The sequence below is a fragment of the Lampetra planeri genome, chromosome 24 (genome assembly GCF_965212315.1).
Source record: "Lampetra planeri chromosome 24, kcLamPlan1.2.h2, whole genome shotgun sequence".
Taxonomy (NCBI): domain Eukaryota; kingdom Metazoa; phylum Chordata; class Hyperoartia; order Petromyzontiformes; family Petromyzontidae; genus Lampetra; species Lampetra planeri.
The window spans coordinates 9,889,000-9,915,173 of record NC_136130.1 but is presented as its reverse complement, the minus strand read 5'-3'; the positions used below and the strand labels follow the sequence as shown (position 1 = coordinate 9,915,173).

General features: G+C 57.0%; 1 protein-coding gene across 1 annotated transcript in view; it reads right to left on the bottom strand.

The window, feature by feature from the left end:
- LOC144726749 (protein patched homolog 1-like) overlaps positions 1–26,174 on the bottom strand; it is a 50,849-nt gene that overhangs the window by 15,043 nt on the left and 9,632 nt on the right. Inside the window, exons 3-17 of the mRNA XM_078605616.1 lie at positions 23,860–24,076; positions 22,873–22,942; positions 22,506–22,597; positions 18,658–18,859; positions 18,296–18,417; positions 17,783–17,930; positions 16,039–16,170; positions 13,503–13,658; positions 12,613–12,705; positions 11,237–11,362; positions 7,842–7,960; positions 6,310–6,895; positions 5,866–6,178; positions 4,036–4,178; positions 2,765–2,945 (exon numbers count right to left, since the gene is read on the bottom strand). Coding sequence (XP_078461742.1) covers positions 2,765–2,945; positions 4,036–4,178; positions 5,866–6,178; positions 6,310–6,895; positions 7,842–7,960; positions 11,237–11,362; positions 12,613–12,705; positions 13,503–13,658; positions 16,039–16,170; positions 17,783–17,930; positions 18,296–18,417; positions 18,658–18,859; positions 22,506–22,597; positions 22,873–22,942; positions 23,860–24,076 — 2,700 coding nt within the window. The remainder of the gene's footprint in view (positions 1–2,764; positions 2,946–4,035; positions 4,179–5,865; positions 6,179–6,309; positions 6,896–7,841; positions 7,961–11,236; positions 11,363–12,612; positions 12,706–13,502; positions 13,659–16,038; positions 16,171–17,782; positions 17,931–18,295; positions 18,418–18,657; positions 18,860–22,505; positions 22,598–22,872; positions 22,943–23,859; positions 24,077–26,174) is intronic.

Below are 26,174 nucleotides of genomic sequence, written 5' to 3'. Positions count from 1 at the left end.
GGCGTGCGGCGCCGTGACCCCCCCCCCGCCAGCCGCTCCCGGCTTTCATCGTCGTGCCGCGGGGGCTCTCGCCGCGGGCCCCGCGTTTAACGGCCTCTGTTACGCGTCACGGCCAGCCACGGGAAGACCTGAACGGACGCCGCCCTACGGAACAGACGCCCTCTCGCCCACCCGCCCGCCCGCCCGCGCGTTTTTACGGCTTCGTTTAAAGAGGGGGTGGGGTCGTGAGGGGGGGGGGGCAGCCGTGGAATTTCTTGACAGTGGCCGAGCATTGGTCATCGGCACGTCGAAATGAAATGATGGTAAAAAAAATGTAAATGACCAAGATGAACAAGGAGCAAAGTAAAATAGCCTGATAAAAATCTGCGTACAAAACAAGCCCACACTGGTAGGCCAGGCAGGGCCACTGCCTGCTGCGGTGCTGGCCCATACATTTTCATTAGCATCGCGGGTTCTGGCAAGTGTCCAGTGGAGAGGGATGGAAAACAGCTAGCCCGAGGCTGCTCACCTCGGAACCCAGGCTCAACCCACCCACCCACCCTCCCCCTCTCTCCCTCCCTCCCTCTCTCTATTCATCGCAGCCTGCTCAATTACACACGAGTCTCTTCCGCCAAACTCCCTGCCTCACTTTGCCCGAGCCCAAAAAGCCGTGATTGATTTTCGACCACGAAATCCCTGGTGCGTTCTGGGAGCAACACCATGGGCCTCACTTAGCAGCCGGGCCCCCTTTTTGCCCCCCCCCTCCCTCAAACGCAACCCCCCCCCTCTCCTCCACCAGCCCCTCCTCGCCCTTCCTCTCCGCTAATCCCTCCAGCCTCCCGCGTTTTCCTCCCCGGCCACCGGACCACCGTGTGGTGGGAACAGGTGCCAAAACACTCACAGTAGCCAAGCACACCCCCTTCCGAATCGATGGGGCTTTTCCGATCCCGTAATCTAAAACACATCCGCAGTTGTCAATAACCTTAAGTTTTTTTTTGGTCTCCCTCGCTCGCGCGGAGGTACGCGTGCACGTGCGTGTCGCAGAGCGGCGCGCGCGTGCGGAACGATCGCGATGGATAATTAAGGGCCTGACGGGAGGGTAACGAACTTTTTTACTTCCCAAAAAACAGGAAAATATTGGGAGGGGGGGGGGAACGCGCTGACCGCTTGACGGAACGCCGTCATTCTATCGCAGCGTGATTTGTGTCACTCATGGGTTACGAATAAAAATAAGTAAATAAACTAACGCAATATCTAAATTACATCCCTCCAAGTAAGACATTACATTATGTTTCAATCCGTCATCCGATAGGTTTAAATATCACACCGTGGACCAGTTGAAACCAGTCCCGTCAAAACGTGCGTGGTGATACACACCTTGCCCGTCGAATTCGTGCCACAAAAAAGGAACTTCTGATTTCCGGACACGGCAGCGTGGTCCAAAACCGGATAGTCAGGTCGAGCACCGGACGGTCGGCAACCCTACCCAGCGATCGGAAGAGTTTTTTTCGTGTGTTTTTTTTTAACAACGTGAGGCCTCAACTCTGGCCCCGGCTAAGACCACGGCTCGGGAGGAACCGCTCAAGACTGCACAGGGATAGTTTTTCCCAGTGCGTCGTGCCGCGTTATTGAACCACTTTAATTTCGGCTGCGATTGTGCATTCTTTCCTCCAGCTGACCTTTCACGGGTGGGGGCGGAAAAAAAAAATCGGCCTTTAATTTAGTTTCTTTTCTTCCCCTGCGACCGAGAACTTCTTATTAATCCAACATTTCCTTATTAAAGGGAGACTGTAACATTCAAAGCGGGAACTTAAAAACATCCCCGCTGAAAACAGACCCTGAACTTTAAACCAGACACCGAGGGCCCTTCCACCAAAAGCAGCCGGCATTAAACCGGGCCGGCTACATCACGGAACGTACGAGCCGCGATGATCGCCCGCGTGGCTCCGTAACCCTCACCACGGAAGGGGGGGAGGGGGGTGGGGTGACTAAGCGTGTCCGGTCCGTTTGATTGAAATTTTTGGGGGTTTTGGGGCAGAGACGACCGATCAGGGGGCCCATGGGTGACCTGCCGGGTGAGTAGCTGGCCTCGGCGTTACGTCGGGCGTTTGTTTTTTTCCGTTACGTTTGGCTTTAAACAAAATGCCACACGTGCATCGCATAATGGAATTATAACGCCCGCTCCTCTTACAGTCGAAAAAAGAAAAAATGTCGCCCGCTACATGTGCATCCCACATGCGCGTTCGTTAAAGACTCAATTTATACCCAATACAAGCCGCAGGAAACACAATCCGCATGCAAAAAAAAACGGAGAAAACGTTTTAAGAAAAAAGATCAAATGTAATAAATTGAATTGTTGTGACGGAGGAGAACACGGAGGGGATGGGGGGGGAGATGTTTTGGGACGCGTGCGGGCACCCTGCCCACACTCGCCCCCGGGTTCAGCGTCGAGCCTAATAGGGACGTGCCACAACCTCGTGGCAAGGTGCCCGCACAGGCCTTCCGAAGCGCTGTGAGGAGCACGCGAGCGTGCACCTCCGGCGCGATGATCGTTAAACGACGCGGTGGCCCGTGCACGCGTTCCAGCCCTTCGGAGGCAACGGTTGGTCGGATCACGTGGAGATTCGTGAAACTCGGGCCAGCAAAACACTGCCTCACTGGCTCAGCATCTCAATGCAGGACGCTCCTGACGACGAGTCCCGAGACTCGGCAAAGCTTTTCTGAATAATTGACATTGCTATCATGCGTACACGTGCGTGCGTGCGCGCGTACGTGCGTCTCTTACTGTGCATGCCCTCGGGGTCCGAGTCGTACTTGTCGTGGATCCACTCGGGCAGCTGCGGGTGGATGGCCGCTTGCGATGCGGCGTAGCCCAGGGGGTCGCTGCTGGCCCACGCCGTCAGGCACTCGTAGAACGTGTCCGGGTCGATCATCCCGTCGGAGCCCACCAGCCGCTTCGCCGGCAGCTGCGGGCGAAAGCGCGGGGGGGCGAGCGGCAGAGTCGCGGTTGAGTTGCGGGCGCAATAAAAATCATTGAGACGCATACAAAAATTAGCAACTGACACAACTACTCAAAACAACTGAACTGTGGAGAAAAGAATATCGCACAGTACCTACATGCGAATGCATTGTCTGGAGCGGTGCATTATCGTTACGCAACTGATAACAACCGGGACTTAATGTCCCTCTTTTTGGATACCTCCGAACGAGGAAATTCAGAACAGGTGGCAACCCCTCGCTTTGTGCACACCACCCGATCGTGAGCGAGGGGCAGACGCGTCCCTTGTGTGCCTCTCCCAAACGAGTCGCTGAGTTCACCTTCCGTCCACCTTCTTCCCACCTCGACTCACTAATTAAAGACACCCGTTGGAGCACCCGGGGGGGCTGCTCTTAGGCAAACCGGGTCCGCTGGCAAAAAGTGCGAAGGGGGGGGGGGGCGGCTGAATGGTAACTGCTCAGCTCTCCTGTTCCCTCCCCCCCCACTCCCCCCCCACCCCTCACCCTGCCTTTCCCACGATCGCCGATGCGGTGCGCCCACCACGATCCCGGCAGCACGGCACCGGTAAATTTCCCCGTGGTTCCGAGCCACTGAAAGGGCGCGGGGGAGAGGGCTTTCAAACCGCGGCGCGGAAATCAAACCCGATCCGCTCTCTCCTCCCCGCAGGCCGCCCACGGCTCGAGCGGTTTGTTTTTTTTCTTGCAGGATTTGGAGAGGCATTACCCCGGATTACGGTGGGATCTTTGGAACTCAAAAGGAAAGGTGTCGTTTATTCGGCAAGACCGCTTTAACGGAAACGCGAGAATCCAGCGATCGGTGTTCAGCGATGGCAATAATAATAAGATACGAAGACAAAGATTTCACCGTGGCACCACGTTCAACAGAAGAACTGTAAATCGCGCTAATAACCGTTGAAACTAAATACAAGAGCTCGTTGAAACGGCTGCCTCCGCTTGTGGCGCCCGCACCCCGCGCCCGGCGGCCACCGGGGACGCTCGGTGTGTCCGCGCCACCGCCTGGGGAGCGTGGCGTGGGTGCGCGCGTGCGGGCGGTCGCACCTGGCCGTAGTTGATTGGCTGCTCGCGGTCGCCCGTCTGCACCATGAGGTGCATGGCGAGCACGGCCGCCTCGGAGCCGTTGCGCCAGCTCTCGCGCGAAATGCGCCCCGACGCCCACTCCGCGTCAAACGCCTTCTGCAGGTCTGGGGTGGCGGCACACACACACACACGCGTACACACACGCACACGCACACACACACACGCACACACACACACGCACACACACACACACGCACACACACACGCACACAGGTGTAAATACAACGACAAAGGTGCCCACCCGTGTAGCCTGTCACAGACTGTTGGGGCAAGTGCCGTTATTGAGCGCTTATAAAGGCTGGCACGGCACGGCAAGGGGCAGTGTGGTCAACACAGTTCAGATATTCGTCACCGACGTCTGCTGTTCGCGTGAACTCGGGTTGCTGGGATTGTAAGCGCTACACCACACGCGCACGGCGCTAACGCTGATGCAGGCGCTACGGTGTCGTGTCGCTTCTCTCTTGTCGCCACCTTGAGGCGCGACAAGCCGTTCAACGAGCAAAACACGAGCGATGGCGTTCTGGCGAACGTGGGCAATGAATGACCGCCGAAGAGTCATCCAGAGACAAACCTTGCCTCTTCAGAGGAGCACCGACGATCATTGGTGCGGCCAAGCCATCTCACCGGCGGCTAACATCCACTCGCGTCACGACGCACAGCGGTAGCCACGTGCGTCGCGGCCACCCCATCGCTACCCCCCAAACTTGGTAGTGGCAGAGCCATGTAGAGTGCTGCTAACTCCCCGCATTAGGCCGAGACTACTGCTACCCCCTATTTTATGGGCTGTCACTCCGCTGGACGTGTTTGGAGGCTGACAGGAGCTCTGCTCGTGTTTCCTGGCTTAAAGCCCTCGCTGCCAAATTTCCGTCCCTGCGCTGCGCCCCGACTCGACACCCTCAACCCCGCGGCCGCCCTCCTTCATCCCCCCCCACCCACGGCCCCCCCACCCCCATCCACACTCCCCCCCCCACCGCCCGGCTCACGGCGGCCTGCTCTGCACGGCGCAGAGCGGAATTCCACATCGCGAGATCCGAGCGCAAATTCCCGGCCGCCCCCGCGCCGCTTGGGGGGGGAGACGTGGGGCTCGTGTCGCGGGGGGGCGATGATCGCCCGGGCTGGCTCGGAGCCAGGCTCGCATGTTCACATCTTCACTTCATTACCGACCGCCAGCCGCAGCCTCAGCTGTGAGACCCGGCCCTTTTTTTTCTCTCTCTCTCTCCTTTCCCTCTACAGCTCTAAGGAGTTTTTTTTTGCCATCATCTGAGCGGTGCGAGGTGGGTCGGGAGGAGAGGGAGGGCGATGAGTTTTTTTCTTACTCTCTGTTTTTTTTCGTTTTTATTCTTCTTCTGCACAAACGCCGTTTGGCCGTCGCAGCTGCAGTGTTCCTGAGAAGGGCTGCCGAGCACCTGCCGAGGGCGCGCCCTCCCCTCCCCGCCCGCTCGCCACCCCCTACACCTTACCACTCCCCGCTCCCCACCGCTTCCTATCCCACGCCGCTCCCCCAACCCCCGCCGCTATCGGAGCCCCGCGTCAAACAGCGGAGTGGCTCCAACAACCACCGCCGCCAACGCCGCGAGGACTTCACGGCGGCGCGAGTGACATCGACCCTAAAACATCCTCGCTCTCTTCCCTCGCGTTCCCCGGCGAGCGCCAGGTGACGCGGCGCGGTGCCGTGCCGTGCGGCGCGGTGCCGTGTGGTGCCGTGTGCGGTGCCGTGTGGTGCCGTGTGCGGTGCCGTGTGCGTAAGGAGGAGCGGGGAAGAGGCCCGACAAGAGCCGGGGCGGGCCGTACCGAGCAGCCAGTCGCGGAAGTAGTGGAGCCACATCTTGGGGATGGCGCCGTCGCGGTGTCGCACGGCGTGCCGCACGCGCCCCACGCGCTCGTGCAGCGCGTAGAGCTGCGCCTGCGCGCGGGGGTAGTCCACGCCGGCCGTGGTCACCACGTGCACCGCGTACAGCGAGAAGTGCCGCGCCTGCGCCTCCAGGAAGGCGCGCTCGCGCGTGCCCCGCGGCACCACGTCCATCAGGTCGAGGCCGTCGCGCACCAGCGTCGTCCCGTAGAGGCACGTGGCGAGCAGCGCCAGCGACGACACCACGGCCACCACCTGCGCGCCGCGAGCAGGACGGTTGAATGCGCGGACCGAGCAACTCGACGGCGGCGGCGGCGCCGCAGACGAACCGCGAGGACGAAACGAAGCGGCGGCGTGAGCGGCGGACGCCGCGGGTTGCCGCTCACCTTGACGGGCGTCCTCAGCAGCAGCGGAGCATAGCGGTCGCGCGCAAACTCCGACGCCGCCCACTTCCCCAGGCACCCGGTCGCTCGCGGGGAGCAGTCGCCGCACTCCCCGCCCGGCGCCGGCGCCCCGGCCCCGGCGGCCCCCGCGGCCTCCTCCACCTGAGCGATGAGGTCGCGCGTCGAGGTGCAGGCGTCCGGGCCGGGCGCGGCGGCGGAGGAGGAGGAGCACGAGGAGTGGCGCGAGCACGGCGACGGCGCGGCCGCCACCTCCACCGGGACGGCGTACGCCGTCACGCGCGGGGCGGCTGCCGGCAGCACGGTGATGACGTGCTGGCCCGACGGGTCGCAGCGCGCCACCGCGGTCACGGTGGCGCGCATGGTGAAGGCCGTGGCGTGGCCGTGCACCGGGAAGGAGGTGGTGGTGGCGGCGACGGCGTGCGGGGCCGCGACGCTGGCGGCGTCGGTGCCGCCGCCGCTGCTGCCGCTGCCGGTGGTGGTCGTGGACGAGGAGGAGTGGGAGCCCAAGCTGCCGTGCTCCTCCCGGTACTCGCCGGGCTGCACCGTGAGCACGCGATCGGCACACGGGCTGTGGGGACAAGCGTGCAGGCTCGCGCGTTAGGCTCGTGCGGTCGGTGCGAGCTCGTGCTGCCATTCGCTCGCACGCACCATCTCACGCACGCACTCTCACGTGCTGTACTGTCCTTAATAGCTCCGCGCAAAATGCACTTGCCCCGGGTAGTCTGCATGCCTACAGGGGGGGGGGTGGAACCTCTGCCTGTGTTTATACATGTATAGAATAGTTGGAATAACTGTGTTGAGCAACAGCTCCGGGACTTCACGTCGGGAAAATGTGTTTAATTTTAAACTGTGGATGCTGCAACCGCACAACGAACGGCATGTCCCTGCCGAGGCTCCAGCCGCAGCCACGTTCGTGTCGGCTCCGGGGAAACCTCGGCCTAATTGCCGCGCTCCCTCGTGACCTCCCCATCCCCCTCCTCCCCCCGAGCGCTCGCGGGACATTCCACGGGCCACAGGCCCGCCATGCAAATGTCGCAGAGAAAGCCACGCAAGTAACTCGCTGTCTGCGCTGCGTTTAATCACGCCGCTTCTCTTTCCTTCCCATCTTTCTTTTTTCCACAGCCCGACATTTTTTGGTTTTGCGAGCAGTCTCGGGGCGCAGGCAGCAATGACACCACGTGAGAAGTTTCTCGAACGTTTACGTCGATAATTAGTTTAAATCTCGCCGGTTCTACGGTGGGACCGGCTATCAAGTGCTTGTTCGAGATAATATCCCAGTAGACACGCGACGTTGGTCCAACGTTGGCATGCGGTTGGGACCGTCGGAGAAACGTCAGCCCAACCCTTTGTGGGTGTGCCAGCTCCGACAGCACAAGCAAATCCCACGATACGACAAGACTCCCCAAAACCTCCGGGCGGATTCTTCCCGGTTAAACCGACGCGATCCGGCGCGGCAGCGAGCGGCCCGGTAACGGTGACGCGCGCGACGCCGCGGGTCACGGCGATGCTCTCACCTGGGCAGGCAGCAGAGGAAGTCCATGCGGTTTTGCCGACGTCTTCGCAGGTCCAGGGCGAGCACCGCCGGGAAGACGAGCAGCATCATGGCGAGGTTGAAGACGATGACGACGGCGGCCTGGGAACACGGGGGGAGGGGGAGGGGGAGCGTGAGCGCCGGGATCGGCGGGGAGACGGAGCGCGCTCCAGGTACAGGCAGTCTCCGAGTCTCCGAGTCTCCGAGTCTCCGACCGTCCGACTTACGAACGTCGAGATCCCCCGCGAGATGTGAGGAGTCCCAACATCCCGCATGATGCACAGCGCCCCTTGCTGACCAGCAAGCCAGCATAAGTGTTTTTTTCATTTCGTGTTACTTTATTTTATGTTTTATTCCTTCTTCTTCGTGAGTTTAACAATGCTTGCCTTTTCTTTTAAAACCATAACACATGTTATAACCACTGACCGTATGCACGATTAAAACAAATCCACTTACGCACGGGTCTCACCAACGTAACCCATTCGTAAGTCTAGAACTGCCTCTCGTGTACCCATTTGACGCGGAGTCAACCTGGAGAAGGCACAGGACCGGCCCACATATTTGTCACCGATATTGGCTGGGTTCATAAGGCAGTGCAACTAACCACGACACTACCGCTCCCCAGCATCTACACACACGCTGATGCATAGACACACACACACACACGCTGATGCATAGACACACACACACGTACACAAATGCACTCAGAAACCAATCGCACCCTTCCCAGCCTCGGCCCCACCCCGGCTCCCTCCCCCTCCCCATGCAGCCGTACCCCCGTTGCTCTATACCCTGGGGGCTCACTGCTAGGCCGGGCTGAGAAGTTATTATCTCAGGTGTTGCCCATCAGACCACCCAGTCAGCCCCATTCACACACACACTCACACGCACACACACACGCGTACACCTAGCTGCACTCATAAACACACCCAGCTACACACACAAAGACAAAGATCCCCCGTATAGCCTTTAACAGACTGTTGGGGCAAGTGCTGTTTAGCGAGCACTTATGATGGCTGAAAAGGTGCACAAGGTGGTGAGTGGCCAAACACCACGCCCGGCCGCCTTTGTCTCCCCAGTGGCGATGATTTCACACACCGCACCGGGTACTCATTTGAGTTAGAGTCGAGCTAGGGGAGGCCCAGAACCGGTTCAGATATTCGTCACCGGTGTTGACCGTGAGCGGGAATCAAGCGCACTCACACAGCCAACAACAGCCATGCTCAGCATCTTGAAATAAATCCTCGTTATCGATTGTCTTATGTCGTGGTTGTTGTTCATTGTCACCGTTATCATCGTACACATGACGAGGGGACGTTCGCACGGGGAGACGGAACCGTGCATGCAGGCCCACGGGGTTCGCATCTCCCTGGGTTCTCCAGGGGTCTACCTCCAGCCAACCACCGCCGGTCCCTCCCCCACCCACCCCTTCCTCCCACGCCGGGTCCCCCGGTAATCAGGCCTGGCGGCCCGCAGCCCCTTTTGTGCTGGAAGGCCGAGCCCATAATCCGTCGCAAACACGCAACGGCGATAGACGCCCAACGGAGCCGAACGCGGAGCACGGCGCGAGGCGCTGGCGGCGGGGGTGGGGTAGCCAAACAACGGCGCAGGCCCCCTTATCTGACTCCCCCATCGGCACGGACGGCCCGTTCTGGCCCTCTGAACGTCAAAGGGAGGCCTCGAGAAAACTCGTCTGTGGAGTCGCCCGCCCGGTGGGTGGGTGGGTGAGAGGGAGAGAGAGGAGTCGGCGGTGGCGGTACGCCGAAAATCAAACAACGTACACACACACAAAAACCTTTCCTTTTCACGCGAGATAATACGCGGCTGCCATCAGTGGAGCACGGCGTCCCCCCACCGCCCCCCACCGCCTCTCGCCGCAGGAATGTTTAGGAAGCGAACTGCGGCTCACTCGGGCGCATTCTGAGTTTGGAACCTGGTTTTACACGAACGGTTTAGTCGAATCGTTCGTGCCAAACTTGCGCAAAAAGGTGAGCGTTCTGACGGCAACTCTCTAATATATACACATGACACCCGGCAAAACAGCACAGCGTGGCAGAAATGACAAAAATCTATTTTTAAAATGTCACCATCTTCATCATTACCCCTACCTTGTAACATAAACACTCAGCGCTCCTGACGAGAGATGGCAGAGAGATCAACTGAATTACAGCCGAAGATCACAAAGTTGTGGCTCAAGGGGCTTATGCGATCAGGAGATGTCACGCCCCTCGATAGTGTTCACAGGCGGAATTGTGAATCCTTCTCAAGACTCTGCAAGCCGAGAAGCCACTGCATGACTTGGCGGACACGAGGAGGTGGAGCGGTGGTGTGAATACACTCCTGCATCGACGCCAAAATTTTCAGCCCCTGTTCCGCACTGTGTTCACCTCCTCCGTAGAGAGTGAGTGAGTGTGCGAGCGAGTGAGCGAGTCGGTGCGTGAGCGAGCGAGCGGGTGCATGCCAGAGAGTGAGTGAGTGCGTGCGTGCGTGCGTGAGCGAGCGGCCCACCGGCACAATCCACTTTCATGCCTCGACTGCACGGTGCCAAGTTAGGATTTCAAGTAATTGCCACTCTCGGGTTGCGGCTGGGCACAAAATGCCAAAAAAATAACGGGACCCAGCGCGCGGAGCTGTCAGAGGGTTTGTAACTACGTGGCGTGTTTCTTTGTTTCCGTTCGGCCGAGAGAAATTGGTTTCTGTTTGGACCGTCCGGCAGCGAGACCGCACGGTGCCAACCGCGGTCCCCGGTGGCCACGGCTCAGAGCGGAAGGCGTTTTGGCGCGGTCCGCGGCTCGTAGATCACCGCTTCCTCGCCCAGAGTGAAAAATTAACCCGCATCGGCCGCACTGTTCTCACACTCCTCTCCACGGCACGGCGAGGCCGCAGGGCCGAGTTTACGAGTTGGGGATGAGGGGCGGGGGAGGGTGGGGTGAGGGGCAGGGTAATGGTGCCACATCCCCCCCCCCCGCACCCCCCCCCCCCCGCGTGGCGTTGTCTCGAAACAAAAGCCACGACCGAGCTCGCTGCAGATGTCACCGCTTGTGCCCGCTGCTATAAAAGTTCCACATCTCCCCGCCCCCCCCCCCAACGCCTTGGCGGTCCTAACTTTCACCAATCGGGAGTTGTCGCCACCTCCACAGAGAGTCGTGGCGGATTTTCCCTGAATTCAGTGCAGCCGTTCAGAAGCTTTGACGAGAATCGTGTTGGTTTTTTTTCTAAGCCAGGGTAGGCCCGCGTCAAGCAAGCGCGGCCTGCCCACGGCGAGGCCCGCTGCGATTCCGCCGAACTCGCGTCCCCCTCGGCGTTGCGAGCGCGCGCCAAATGGACGCCACTGGGCCGCGTGGGGAGCGGCCGCCGGGCCGCGTGGCAGTGGCCTACCTGAAGGGAGAAGTTGCGCAGCGCCGGGATGGGGATGAGCGCGGCCATGAGGAAGGCCACGAGGTTGTTGACGGAGGTGAGCACCACGCTGGTGCCCGTCTCGCGTAGGCACTCCCCGAGCCGGTACTGAGACGAGAAGACGAAACAAACAACAAAAATATAAATAACCTCACGATCGCGGCAACGACGGGGAAGAGCGCGCGGGCGAGCCGGCACGCGGTGGGCCTCGCGTGCGCACCCCCGACGACGGCGGCGAGGAGGTTGACCGCCTCTCGGAGGGCCGATTTAGATGCGCCGTCTTTAAAGGGTAGTCGGTGAAATTTCCAGAGCCATGAAGTGAGAGACAGAGAGAGAGAGGGTGGGTGGATGGGTGGACGGGTGGGGGGGAATCGAGAGAGAGAGCACGAGAGAGGGAGAGAGAGACCACCCACACAGTCCCGAGCTGCGCATTCTTTCTGCGCCTGCTTTCGCCTTCAATTTCAAACTGCCGCCCCCTCCCTCCCTCCCTCCACCACCCCCTTCCTCCATGGCTTTTCCTTTCCCGAGCAGTGAGGCTCAAAAAGCCGCTTGCTATTGTTTACTTTTTTTTTGCCTGGACTTTGGTTTGAAGGAAGGAGGGAGAAAAAAATGGACAAAAAACACTTGCGAGCGAGTGACGTAAAAAAAAAATGCATTTTTGGAAAGTTGAGATGTTTACTCTCGGCGATGAACTTTTTTCACCAAATTAAAACACGTCGGCTGCGCAAAGCCTTGGCCGAGCCGGCCTTGTTCTGTCCCTGACAGAGCCGAGTTGTTGTGAGAAGGGACAGCGACACAGATCGCCCGCAACCCTCACGGGCCCCAGACCCACCCCCCTCCACTGTGAAGGTCTGTGTCCATTCAGCCCACAACTCATCGTTTTTCGTTTACGGGATTTTCGCTCGGACCAGGCCCGGCTGGACGGCACTTGCACGCCGGCGTTTTTTTGTATTACCGCGCTGCTTGCGCTGCGACGATTTGGCGGCCTCACCTTTAGTCGCGTCCTCTTTTATCCCAACGTTATTCCCATTGCGCCACGAGCATCATGTCACGGGACGACATATCCGTCCAGAAGAAGATGTAACAGAACTACTTCCGAGATCCCTTTAAAGTTAACTTGTTATCCACACACCAGGGCGGTGCTCTTTCACACACGCGGTACTACGGAGAAATGTTCATCTCTCTGGGTGGTCAAACCAAAACGTTGAAACTTTCAGAGCTAGGATTCAGCCAAACTAAGTGGATAAAGCCAAATTTTATATCGTAGTTGTTTTTGCGCAACCGTTACTAACGCGGCCGAGACCATCGTCGAATCGCTACACTTGGTTTAAGCGCGGGCAGCTAGGCAGGCATCTCACCTTGAAGGGGATGTTGTCGCTCTGTCCCACGAAAGCATGAGCCAGCAGGAACATATCATCCACTCCCACCCCAAGCGCCAGGAATGGGAGGACCTGGGGGATGGCGCAGCGAGAGTCAGGGGTGGTTGTGGTGCGTGGGGGGGGTACGAGAGGTGCGTGCGTGGGGGGGTGCAGAGGGCAGGTCCCATTTATCATGAATCTTCAACGCTTACCCACGGTGACCTGGCTAACGATCAGGATGACTGTGTTTTCGGCACACGCCGTGCTGAGCGCAATTGATGGAGCTGTAAGTCGTGGCGGTGGCGCAGGTGGTGGTCTCGGTGGCGTTGTGGTTTCTGGACTTCGTAGTGTTGTGCTCTACTGCAAGGAGTGGTGGTGTTGACAGGTGTGACGACAACGACGTTGGTAGTAGTAGTAGTAGTGATACTGGCGGTAGTAGTTGTGGTGATGCATTTACAGACTCCTATTATCCGCAGCCCTATTTCTTCCTATTATCTAAGGTTATTGACGACGTTACCCACAATGCATAGTAAAGTGGCCTCCTAATACTCGTGGGGTTTTCTGCGGAGAAAAATCGAGCAGCTAAGAGAAGTTAAATTGCGGATAACCCTGTGAATAACAGGATCCACACACAGCACTGGTCTCTGATATCACCGCGGATGATAGGAGTTCTCTTGTAGACGCTGTCAATAGCAGCAGTGATGCTCGCAGTATTCGTAGTGGTGGTACTGGCGGTAGTGATGCTGACAGTAGTTCTAGAAAGGGTGTCGGTGTGTGGCGTCCATAGCGTCGTTGATCATGGTCGTAGTGCCGGCAGCAGCAGCATGGGCAGCAATCGTCGTGGTGGTGGTGCGATGTTGGCGCTGCTGTCGGCAGCAGGGAGCAGGCACCTGGGTGGTGGCGGCGTTGAACGTGAGGCCGACGATCGAGCAGAACCCGAGGCCTGAGGCGACGGAGAGGGCGACGAGGAGGACCCCGGCAAGGCCCACGGCTCCGTGGGACCTCCCGCACTCCCAGCGCATCATCACCACGCACGCGTACACCAGCTGCAACGGCACACACGCCGTCAGATTCCAGCGACTCCGCTCAGCTACACCCGCCAAACGGCCGCCTCCACGCATGTGAGCATAACCACGCGCCTGGTACAAGCGCTGCTGGGACGCTCGCCACGTGAAATTAATCTACATTTTTATTTCAAATGTTCATTTTTTTTTTTTTACGCGGAGAAATGGGCGAGTAGGCTCGGGCCTGGTTAGTCTCTAGTTAGCGTGACCACCAACGGGGGCTTGCGAGATGCCAGGAGATGAGAGCACAGTCTTGGGTGTGGTCCCACTGATAGATTCGGTCCATGGGTAGGTTAGAGTCTGTGGATCGAAACTATCTGTAGAAATGTGAAAAGTTATCTCACCCCTCGTAGGCGTGGATTTTCCTCTAGGCTCTCAGTTTTTGACCCTCACTCTTTTCGTTAAACCGGCCAAACATTCCAATGCATGACCCTCTTTAAAAACAAAAGCCCTAAGACTGGGCAATGCTCTCCTTGGTAAGTAATTGTCGTTATTGTAGCTGTTCCTGCCACATCTCTCAAATACACTCGGTCTACGTTCACTCCAGGTGCTCTCTCTCTCTCTCTCGTGGCCTCCATCGTGTGTGGTAGGATCCATTATTGAACACCGCATCGTGCACGATTTCAGATGCGCTTCTGCGGCCGCCTGGAATGCCCTTCCTTCCGATTTTAGGAGGCCACTGGAGCTTTGCACTTTTAAATTATCTAGATTGAAAACTCATTTCTTCAGAACTGCTTTTTACGTTTAGTTTGTTGTCCCCCCCCCCCCGCACCTCTGATATGCGCGGTTGGCGAGAGAAGTCCAACGAACGCACATGCGTAACAACAACGCGACTGAAGATTTAAAAAATATTTTTTTTCTCAAAATACTTAAGTTCTCTGGCTGCTCCAATCTACTGGGGGCCAAGGGCCTGATGTTTATCTGGAGGATCCTAACGAGACCCCTCCCTGCTACCCGGGGCGCCTCCCTCTCCCAGCCCCCCCCGCTCCCCGCTGATGGGGACGGCGATGGGGGCAGGGCGGCGGTGACGGTGGAGGGGGGAGGAGGGGATGGGGCCCCCTGTAATTACGGCTGAATTCTTCGTAGAAAATGCGCAGAAAAAAAAGAGAGAAGGCAGAAGAGGAGAAAAAAGCCACCGCCGTTTCTGGCCGCAGTCTGCCGAGTCCGCGGCAGAGGTCGCAACCGGGTACCCGATACCCGTACCCTACCCGATACCCGGCTACCCGTACCCAGCCGGGTACGGGTACCCGTTTGCGACCCTGCTGCGGCCGGGTACGGGTACGGGTAGGCCGTGAGTCACTGGTGAGTAACCGTTTGTCACTCATTTCGGGTAGGGTACGGGTAGGGAACGAGTACCCGTACCCGGCCGGGTACGGGTACCCATTTGCGACCCTGGTGCGGCCGGGTACGGGTAAGGAATTAAAACCCGTTTGCGACCTCTGGTCCGCGGACTGCGGCCTCGGGAGCCCCAATGCTCCCCGGAGCCCGTCGATGGAGGCGCTGGCGAGAGCCCAAACTCAACCGGGTGCGACTTTTGTCAACGAATCCGTAAAAAAAAAATTGCTGTTGTTACAGTGTTAAGTCACTCTGATAGAAACGCATGTATGCGTACAAATTACGCCTTGTAAAAGGTCTGACTTATGACCAACCTGTTTGGTGATGGAACATGATGATGATAATAATCATGGAAATGGTATGATCATTTTGATCATCCTGCTGTCAATAAACTGCTGGATGAAGGCCTCTCCACTCCGTCTCAGTCATGGTTTATGTTTTTTTTTACACCATTCTTCACCCGTGGCTCTGGGCCATCACTCGCCACTCGTGTTAAGCCATGGCTGCGGAATCAAACTTGGGTCGCTGTCCCACCGCTAAGCCGATTCACAACGTTTGATATCGCTCTCTCTCTCACACGCACACATTGGCATCAGTGCCGGATGAAGCTAGTGCGGGGCCTGTAGCAAATGTTATAAAGGGGCCCTAAATTAATATAAAAAACACATAAATATTAAAACACGCATTTTTTACTTGCATAATAAAGTAATTGTATTTTTTTCATTTGCTATACAGCCAGATAATACGACATATCGCTAACCTTAAACACCCAGTCGTTCATAAAAAGTTGAAGGCAGTATAGTACTATAGTGATAGAGCAAGTGCAGAATCACTGAACCGAATTTTATAGCTTGAAAGCATTTAGCGTGGGGCCCTTGAAAGTGTGGGGCCCGTAGCATATGTAGCTACCTTTGCTACTAGGATAATCCGGCATTGATTGGCATGTGTTTCAGAGAATACGAGTGTGCATTGGAGTGACGAGACGAACCGAGTCTGATTCAATCTGCCAAACCGATCGTACCCGTACCATGAGCACGTATCCCCCGGCGACACGCATCACGCTCATCTCCGAGAACGACTTCATGATGCCCTCGATGGTGGCGGTGGAGAAGGGCAGCACGTCGTGAGCGGAGTCGGCGGGCACGCTGGCGTGCACGACCTGGCGCGGGGAAACACACCGCGTGATCGTCGTCGTCATCATCATCGCCGTCATCATCGTTGTCGTCGTCGTCATCATCGTCGTCGTCATCATCATCATCGTCGTCATCATCGTCGTCGTCATCATCGTCGTCGTCATCATCATCGCCGTCATCATCATCGTCGTCGTCATCATCGTCGTCGTCATCATCATCATCGTCGTCGTCATCATCGTCGTCGTCATCATCGTCATCATCCTCGTTATCACTGCCGCATCATTACCATCATCACCACTGCATCATTAACATCATCACCATCATGGCTGCATCATCACCAAAATCTATTCACTCCTGGATGAAGGCCTCCCCAATCTCTCACAGACATGGGATGTAACAATCTAACTAGCACCTGATGTAATTGCTCCATCTCCATAGTATACATCCTGTGTCGGGCGCGTTCCCTGCTCTTGCTGTCATTCCGTCGCCAGCCTCGACAACCGGAAAATCAACCCTCCTAGCCGCGACGTGTCCTGCCTAAGCTTGCACAAGCATGTGCCTCTCCACGCTTCATCGCGCACTTTTCAGCTTTCGTCTCCACTTGCCTCGTCAATGTCCGCATTTCGGATCCGTACGTCAAAGCGGGGAGTGCTCGCCGATGGAAAACCGTTCTTCTTTGCCAAACCTCCCACCCCCCCTTCCAAAAAAAATACGTGTTTTTATTTTAATTCGGTGCATGTATGGCCTCCTTTTTTTTTGCCTGCCTGCCGACGGCGGCGTTACTCTTCAAGAAAAGCAGCACAAACTCAAAGAGACTAGCGAGGCATGGGCTGTTGTGGATCATTACGGCTAAAGGCCCTCACTCAGGCCTGATCTGCGATGTTGTCGTTGGTTGCCAGCGGGAGGCTGTGAATGGGCCGCACAAAGCACGATCCACTAATTGAGTGACACGCGAGCCCCACCTCCCTCCCTCCCTCGCTCGCTCTCTCCCCTCCCTCCCGCGGCTGCCTCCCTCCCTCCCTCTCTCCCTCCTTCAGCAATTCTCCCACCCCCCACCCCCCAACCTGACCAGCACGCTCAGCCTGAGACCCTTTTCTCAAAACTATTTTATCGAGGAAGCCACTTACGAGCTTAGGCGGGCTCGCAGGGCCCACACCGCTGCCACCGCTGCCGCCGGTCAGCTTCAAAACAACCGCCGGGAATATCGGTGGCTTCCCAACCCCCGCACCGACCCTCACAGATGCTCCAAGCATCGCTCGGCGTTGTTTAGACGTAATCTTAATTTCCATCATTAATTTTTTTAAACAATTAACACGACCGTCGGGGATTGCAATAACACGCAAATGATCTGCGATGCTTGTTAAGCCGACCTCCGTGGGGAGGTAATTTTTTTAATTCAAAAATTGACAAAACTGTAGAAGCTAAGGATGAAGGGAGTCAAGCTGCATGCCATCGCTGGCGTGTCAGACGAGGAGGCGTAATTCGTGGGTAACACCTGACGTAGGTGAAGTAATGCACCGCATTCACTAGGCAAAGGTTACGTGGCCTAACCCAACAATGAATTATTCATTGAGGTGATTGTAAATCGTGAGAGCGGTTGTCTTCTTCACACGGCGCGGCACGTTTTTCGCGTCTCACCTCGACGAATTTGCGCTGCCAGGAATCGAGGATGGCGGCCGCCTTGTCGAGCGTCCAGCGCAGGTCGTACACCTCGTAGTTGTCCTTGTAGGTCTCGTAGAGCTGCTGCGCGTTCATCAGCACGAACATGGTCTGCAGGGCCTCGGCGCTGCGCACACCACGACAAGCGCACGACCCGCTCGCTCCATCAGCACCGGCGCTGCCGCCTTCGACTTTACAACAGCCACAACAAAAAACCCGGGACGTCGTCGTGGGAAGGAGAATATCTCACTGATGGCAGAAGAGCGGAGCGCCTAAATGCCTCGTCTCGATTGGTGTATTTTGTTGTTACTATTATGACGCAATCTGACGAAAAAAACTGAATGTCGCGGGAAGGCTTTAGTTTTCATTTCCCAGGACGGCCACTGCAACAAGAGGATGTCCCTCGAAAAACCACGACAGGTGGCATCCCTAGTTGCCACCATCGCCTACGGGGGTGAGGCTATCACCGGACCGAACGAGCGAGATGCTCACCTCGCCAGCGAGCCGCTGCTGTTGTGGCGCGCTCCGCCGATGATCAGCTCGTCCTGCCAGCTCATGAACTTGCGCGAGAAGCCATGGCAGCCCTTGGACAGCTCCCGCCCAATGTCCAGAGGCTACGGCGGGCGGGCGACGGAGAGAAAGCAAGCTGTGATCGTCGGCTTGGGACGAGGACAAAAACGAGTGCGATCTCCCGCGACAACAGAGAGACAGATGTATGCCCTGGATGTATGTCCGTCAGATTCACTTCCAACCGACGTCACCATGAGATGGCGCGACCCGAGAGGCGTTCGCGAGAACGGGAGCCGAGTGCCCGACGGCTTGAGGGAAGAAAAAGTCGCGCAGTGACCTCTCACCTCGCGGCGCTGCTTGTTGGGGGCGCTGGCAGGGCAGTCGGGCTCCGTGGGGTCGAGGCAGGGCCGGTCCACGTAGCCGCGGCCGACTTCGGCCCGGGACAGCAGCTCCTCAAGGTCGCCAAGGTCGAGGTCGCGCAGAGCCTGGAAGCCTTGCAGGAAGGCCTGCGGGTCCAGATTGGTCCAGCGGTACTCCAGTGTGCTCCTGCCGCAATACCGGAGGAGGAGGAGTTAGTGTAAATGTGATAAGATCAATGCCAATTATTAACCCAGGAAATCCTCACTGTCTCGATTTTTGTTTGTTTTCAGGAATGTCATATCTTGTGATATTTGGACAACTACATTTATAAGAGTTTGGCCCAGAACAAGTTCACGCATACGAGGGGACAGCACCTGCCCGCACCGTCACCGCCCGAGACCTCACGCTCGGGAAGATGCAGAGCCCTTCTGAGGCTCTTGATACATTCCTGTCAAAAGGAGTTTCAGCAAACAAACAAAAAAATGTACTTCGACGTCGCAGACCGGTGTTGCCGCCGTGCGTTAACGCTCAACGACAACCCCACGTCTGATTTTCTGGAGCGCGTTCAGGAGGCAGCGGGGGGCACGGCCTCCTTCCCCCTCTTTATTATTGTTATTTTCTTCCTCCACCGAACAATTTCACATGAAGAATTATCCGTCCCCGCGGCGCGGCCGAGCGTGGCGGCCGACCCCGTAATCGGCGGGGATGATCTGTCCGTCGTTAAGAGCCCCCAACCCACGGGGGCCTCGCCGCCCTCCCCAATCCGCGCCACCCCGGGGTTTGTTTTTTCTCTCCCCTTTTTCCCTCCACTCCCTGCGATCGCCCCGAGCCGTGGCGCTGCCACCGCCGCCGCCGATCCGCGTGCGGCGCGTGGACCTGGTCGCCGAGATAGACGCCAACGCCCGGCAAGCGGCCGCGGCAGGACGAACCCCCGCGCGGACCCGCGCTCTGGGAGAGAGAAGAGGGCTGCCGTGTGTTGAACGCGATCAAACATAATTGCTGTTATGCTGAAGTCTTGAGGGTAAACGGAATGTTTTTTTTCCCTCCTCCTCCTTGGCAGCCGGGCGGTCCGGGCGGGGGTTTCTCTCGGGGAGCGGCTGCTCGTAAATTACTCACTGGGAAAGATGGGGAAGGGAGACCACGACTCCTTTCTGTTCCCTGCCCCTTCTCCCCACGCAGCTCCCCCCCCCCGCCCCTGCCCTTCGCTCCGTGTGCAATCCCCACTTTTGTAATAATGAGTGGACCAGGGGGGACACATGGGCGGCCGGCCGGGGATGACAGCCACCACCGCACACACACACAAAGACAAGCGTGCGGGCGTGCTCACACACGTGAGCGCACACACGCGGGCACACGTGCACACGGACGCATTCACGCACGCTCACAGTCACACTCACACGTGGGTCGTGGGAATAAGAATGTGCAGACAAATGGAGAGAAGTCTCTATATTTTAAGTGGTACAGAAACAGGTTTGGAACTTGGCTTCATGAAAGGGGAATCAGACGGCCAAGCAAACAGGGCGCTGGGTGTCAGTGCTTCTTCCCAGCCCGAGGAAAAAAAACGCAAAACACTTCGAAGCTTTCATTCAACTCACGAACAAAACATCCATCCTCAAAGTTCCAAACTCTACATTTTGCAGCGCACACTGACACACATGCGCATGGACATGTACATGCACAACAAAAGAGAGCGAAGACACACGCGTGCACACACCTACACACGTGTAAGTGCAGGCACACGTGCACATCCAGGCACGAGTGCGCAACCCATGTGCATGCACACGAGAGAACGACGCGTCCGCGCGTGCACACAAAACTCACGCTTGCGCGCGTGCACCGACGCACACGCGCACACACGCACGCACGCACACACACACGCACGCACACACGCGCGCACGCTCGCCCCCCACGAGCCCCACATTCCCACACCCGGGCAGGGCTGTTTAACATGCAGGTCCATGGAGGCCGTTCCCTGGCATTTTGTCTGCTTCATTGGCCTTGCAGAGCCCCCTTTGTGTGGCCTGCGCTTAGACGGACGGAGCACGTCCTCGCCACTAACGGACCCTGCCTTTGTGCGCTCCCGGCCGGCTCAGCCCAATCAGAAACTCGCAAAAAACTAAAATAAAAAGTGCGCGCGTTTTTTTTTGTTACGCCGCCACGAAAATAAAACTAAAACAAAACCGAAAGGGCGAAAAAAAAGAGAGAGAAAACGAAAAATGGCCGGAATATAAATTAATAATTACTTGAAAGCTATTTCTTTTTCTAAATATAAACTTTTTAAAAATTAGAACTGGAAAGATGCAAAACGACTAGTTGCTACAAATATCCCAATGAAGTCCTGACGCTCAGGGAGACTTTCCTGGATAGATAAATTCCATTAGTGTAAAAAATAAATGCAGTTTTATATTTCGTCCGTTTCCCTTGTGCATCCGAAGTGAACTCACAAATGTGTGCCTTATGTCCATGATCAGGCGATGCCGATGACAAATGCGACGAGCGCTTCGTGAGTTTCGTGAACTGTGCCTGAGCATCACTGCAAAAACGCGGTCTCCTACATACTTATAGTTTTATAATAAACCAACTTTGTAAGCCACTCTTCAGTTATTCCAGCAGGGAATTCGCGGAGGTAACTGCATTATAATCGCGGTCTCAAGCGCTGGGCCCTTACGGCTTCGGAGAGAGCTCAGAAGAAACGTGGGGGGGGGGGTGTCGCTGTGAGCAGTCGTGAGCTGCGTGCATCGAGAAGTCTCCAATTAAAAGCAGTTTTTGTTTGCGTCCACCCAAAACCCCTTATAGAAGCGCCGTTTGTTGGCGGGGTAATTAACCCACGCTTGAGTGACGGCCAAAGGTATTTGGCCTTGCGATTCAAGGCCACGATGCTCACGGTTCGAGGGGAACAAAAATCCTACTCAACGTCCCAGCGCTGGCTCACAGCAGCCCATTGAAATGAAAGCCATCGGCCGTGCAGCGGTAGTAACGCTCTGCCGGGCGACGGACGATGTGCATCGTGTTTGTGCACCTACAATCCTAAAATTTCCCTCGGCGGGAAGGATGATTCCCTCCGCAAGTAGGGCGCATGACCGCTGCCCATCATGAGCAGCCTAATGCCTTTCTCTCCAACCAGCCCACAACCACCCTGAGCTCTATCCCCTACCCCCACCCTTCCCCTTCCTCCCCCTTCCCACTACCACCACCCCGAAACTACCAGCCGTGAACTGTGACCTGTGCCGCGATGAGAGCAGGGCCACGCCGCTGGGCCTGTGGCATGATTCACAAGAGCCGCTCGCATTGTGGGCCGTGCCGCAAACCGAAACTGTCAACGTTGTTAAAAAGACCCGTAGTGGAATTCCTACAGTTTTTATTTAAATAAGCGAGGAGCCAATGTGCTGAGCTGGGGTGGGCAGCAGCTGGCGTTTGGTGGAAGAAAATAAACCCATGAGATGGTTTAAATCGCATTAATGAGTTTTTAAGTGGCCACTCAAAATCCAGGAAGAATTAACGAGTCCTCCCCCCCCCACCTCTCAGAGTTGGCGGGGACCCAGAGGTGATTCGTTACTCGGCCACTGTGAGCCATAACCTCTTCCAGAGCTACAATTTATCTAGCTACTAATTTGATTACGTTCTAAAATTATATTCTGCATCATTGTTCATTTAATGGGTTTTTTTTTTACGCCCGTCGTTCATTGTTTTTTGGTATAAGGTTTACGGTGTTAAATGTTTCACATGCTTACTGTATTACTTTGCAGGCCCAGGTCTCCCTTTGGGCTGCCACCTGGCACAGATAATGCACGTGTGTGTGCGTGTGTTTGCATAATTTTTTTTATCAACTTACGAGAGGTAAAACTTCCCTCCCTGAAGCTTGGCTCCATCCCAGAAGCAGTCGAGCGGCGTCACGATCACACACGGGATAAGCTTCTCCATCGCCTGTCAGGGTGACAATGCCACGCGGCCGGCGAGAGGGTGCGTGGATTAGCACGTGCGTGCGTGAGCGCGTCGCAGATATAAGTAATACGCAATCCGAAAAACTTTCGATGCGGCGACATTTTCAAAACGGAGCGGCGCGTATGTTCACGGCAGCATGAACGAGGAGCTTCCCCACGGCCACTCGAATTCGAGCCGAGCTGCTCCGTTCACCAGCACCGGGATGCGCACGAGACGATCGAGCGTCTGCGAGCCCCCCCCTCCCCACCCACACGTACCTGATCGAGCACGCGGTTCTCCGTCAGCGGAATCCCAGGTTTGTAACAGATTTTATTCAGGTCCCAGTTCCTGGAAGCAGAACGTGCGGAGGGGAAGGTGGGGGTCGGAGGGGGGCAGAGGGGGGGGGGGCGGTCAGTCAGTTGGCGGCGAGGCCGCGTTTGGCTACGGCAGCTGCGATCGGTGTCTGCTGTGAGGCCAACACAACACGGAGACACAAGCCGTGCGCGTGTGCGTGTGTGCGTGTGTGCATGTGTGCATGTGTGCGTGTGTGTGCATGTGTGTGCGTGTGTGTGCGTGTGTGCGTGTGTGTGCGTGTGTGCGTGTGTGCGTGTGTGCGTGTGTGTGTGTGTGCGTGTGGATACGTTGATCGTATGTGGAGCAGAGATTTAGGGGACCGTGTCCTGTACTACACTCACAGTGATATGGGTTTGATTCAGTGGCAATCGGTGCCTGAAACTGAACAAGACCTCGATTGTCGATCATAATAATTATCCATAATAAGAGGTTAGATCGCGTAAATATCTAATTATGATGATGATGATGATGATAATAATGATAACAATGTTGTTGGTTGTAGTTCTTGATGATAAGGATGTTAATAATAACGATGATGTTGCAGGTGGTAATTTCGGAACTTAAACCCAGGTAGCCGGGGTCACAGTCCTGTACAATAGCCACCACCCTACCACTCAGACACAAACTGCCCACACATGCAAATACAAAAGATCGCCCATGTAGCCCTGAACAGACTTTGCCTTACATCCGTACGTCCAAGCATCCCTCCCTGCCTCTGTCGCCTTCAACAAACTCCCCACTAGCTACCCAGGTAACCTACACCGACTGTTAAGGCAAGCGCTGCTAGCGAGCACCTATTTAGGCCTGCACGGGACACGCGCCGCCTGAAACGTGGCAGCAGCGGGGCAGTGCCACCCGGCGGGGCGTGCCGACGGGCCGACGGGCGGGCCGACGGGCCGACGGTCACGTACCGGCCGTAGAGGTTGACGGAGACGCGGCTGGCGGCGTGCGCGGAGCGAAGGTGCTGGGCGAGGCCGTCGGGCGTGAGCACGCCGGCGTTGCCCGCGGCGTTGCCCCCCTCGTTGTTGGCCCCGCGCGGAGTCTGGATCAGCAGCTGCAGGCCCAGTGCGGAGTCGGGGCCCAGGTGCTCGTGCGTGTACGACACCTCGCGGCTCAACCGCCCGCCCACTGCGGAGGGAACGACGCGCACGCGGACGGACGCGCAGGATGAGTGGACGCACGCACGGACACGCGGATGTCAAGCCGCTGGGGCAGGAGTGACAGCATTGGCACCGCGAATGATGATGTAGGCAGAGATAATGACAAGTGTAAAGATGATGATGACAGTCATGGCTATCCTCGTCTTGGCAATAGTGGTGAGGACGGTGGCGCAGACCGTGATGATTTAATTAAAGACGGCAATGACAGCAGTAATTATACTGGTGACGGTGATGGTGGAAAGTATTTTGATGATTCAATTCGGTAAAAACTGAGGTGACGATCTCAGTTAAACGAGCCAACATGATGCCGTTAATGACTGCAACGCTTTGAGCATGGCGATGGCGGTGGTGCTCTTGACGATGGTAATGACTCCGTCACACCGCCGTCTGCGCGCCGCGTACGTGGCGTCTCGGCGCTGCGCGTGCGTGTGCGCGTGGCCGTGTGCTCTGGGGCCGGATTACCCGGATTACCCCTCGGTAGAAATGGCACCCCCGCTGCTCCACAGGAAATCTCCCGCCGGGGGCCATGCGAGAGATTTCTCTTTTTTTTGGGGGGGGGGGGGGGAGGAGTTTTTTTTCTCTTTCTTAGTTTTTTTTGGTACAGATGGGGGGTTTCAGGAACTGAGGTCTTGAGCGACAGCGCAGTGAACGGCACCGATTCGCCAACCCGCCGATCCACAAACGATACCAAATCACCAACGGTTACCCATCCACCCAGCTTCCAAATCATCCAGCCGCTTACTTGCCCAACTGCCAACTTACGCAGCCACCAAACCGCCACTCCAATGGGCCGTGAAACCAGCCATGAATTCACCCAGTCACCCAGCCACGAATCCACCTGGCTACCAACCCACAATCCTACCAAACCATTCAGTCACCAAACCACCCAGTCACCTAGCCACCTACCTACACAGCCACTAACCCACTCACAGCCACATATCCTACACAGCCACTAACCAACTCTGCCACAGAGAGACCCAGCCATCATCAGACCCAGCCATCATCAGACCCAGCCACCATCTGACCCAGCCACTATCAGACCCAGCCACTATCGGAACCAACCACCGAGAGACACATCCACCAACGCAGCCACCATGAGACCCAGCCACCATCAGACCCAGCCACCATCTGACCCAACCACCATCAAACCCAGCCACCGAGAAACACATCCACCAACGCAGCCACCATCAGACCCAGCCACCATCTGACCCAGCCACCATCAAACCCAGCCACCGAGAAACACATCCACCAACGCAGCCACCATGAGACCCAGCCACCATCTGACCCAACCACCATCAAACCCAGCCACCGAGAAACACATCCACCAACGCAGCCACCATCAGACCCAGCCACCATCTGACCCAGCCACCATCAAACCCAGCCACCGAGAAACACATCCACCAACGCAGCCACCATCAGACACAGCCACCATCTGACCCAACCACCATCAAACCCAGCCACCGAGAGACACATCCACCAACGCAGCCACCATCAGAACAAGCCACCATCTGACCCAGCCATCAGCCACGGAGCCCAGAGAGAAGCCCCCCCCCCGACTCCACCCCCTCCCCCTGCCGTGGGGTCTCTTTCTCTCGCCTCTACTGAGGCATCGCGGCCACCCCCTCCTCGCAGAGCCCTCTATTCACGCATACGTCAACTCACTAAGGGATAAATTTGTCACAATATGTTGCTTTCAATTCAGGCCATCGCTCATTAGGCCAAAGACAGAGACGCAGGCAGAGCACGGAGCCCTCGCGAGACGCTGGACCGGGGCGGATTTCCGCCGTGGCCGAGGCGACGCGCGATGGCTCCGCTCCCTCGAGCACAAATCGCGCTGTTCGTGTTTTCCAACACGAGCACACGTGTCCGTACGTACACACACGTGCAGCCGTATACACGCAAAGACAAAGACCCCCCCCCCCCCTATATATATAGCCTTAACAGATTGTTGGGGCAAGTGCTGTTAGCGAGCACCTATGAAGACCGGCACGGCACACGAAGGGGGTGGGTGGACAGTACCACGCCCGGCCGCCTTTGTCTCCCCAGTGGCGATGTTCGCACATCGC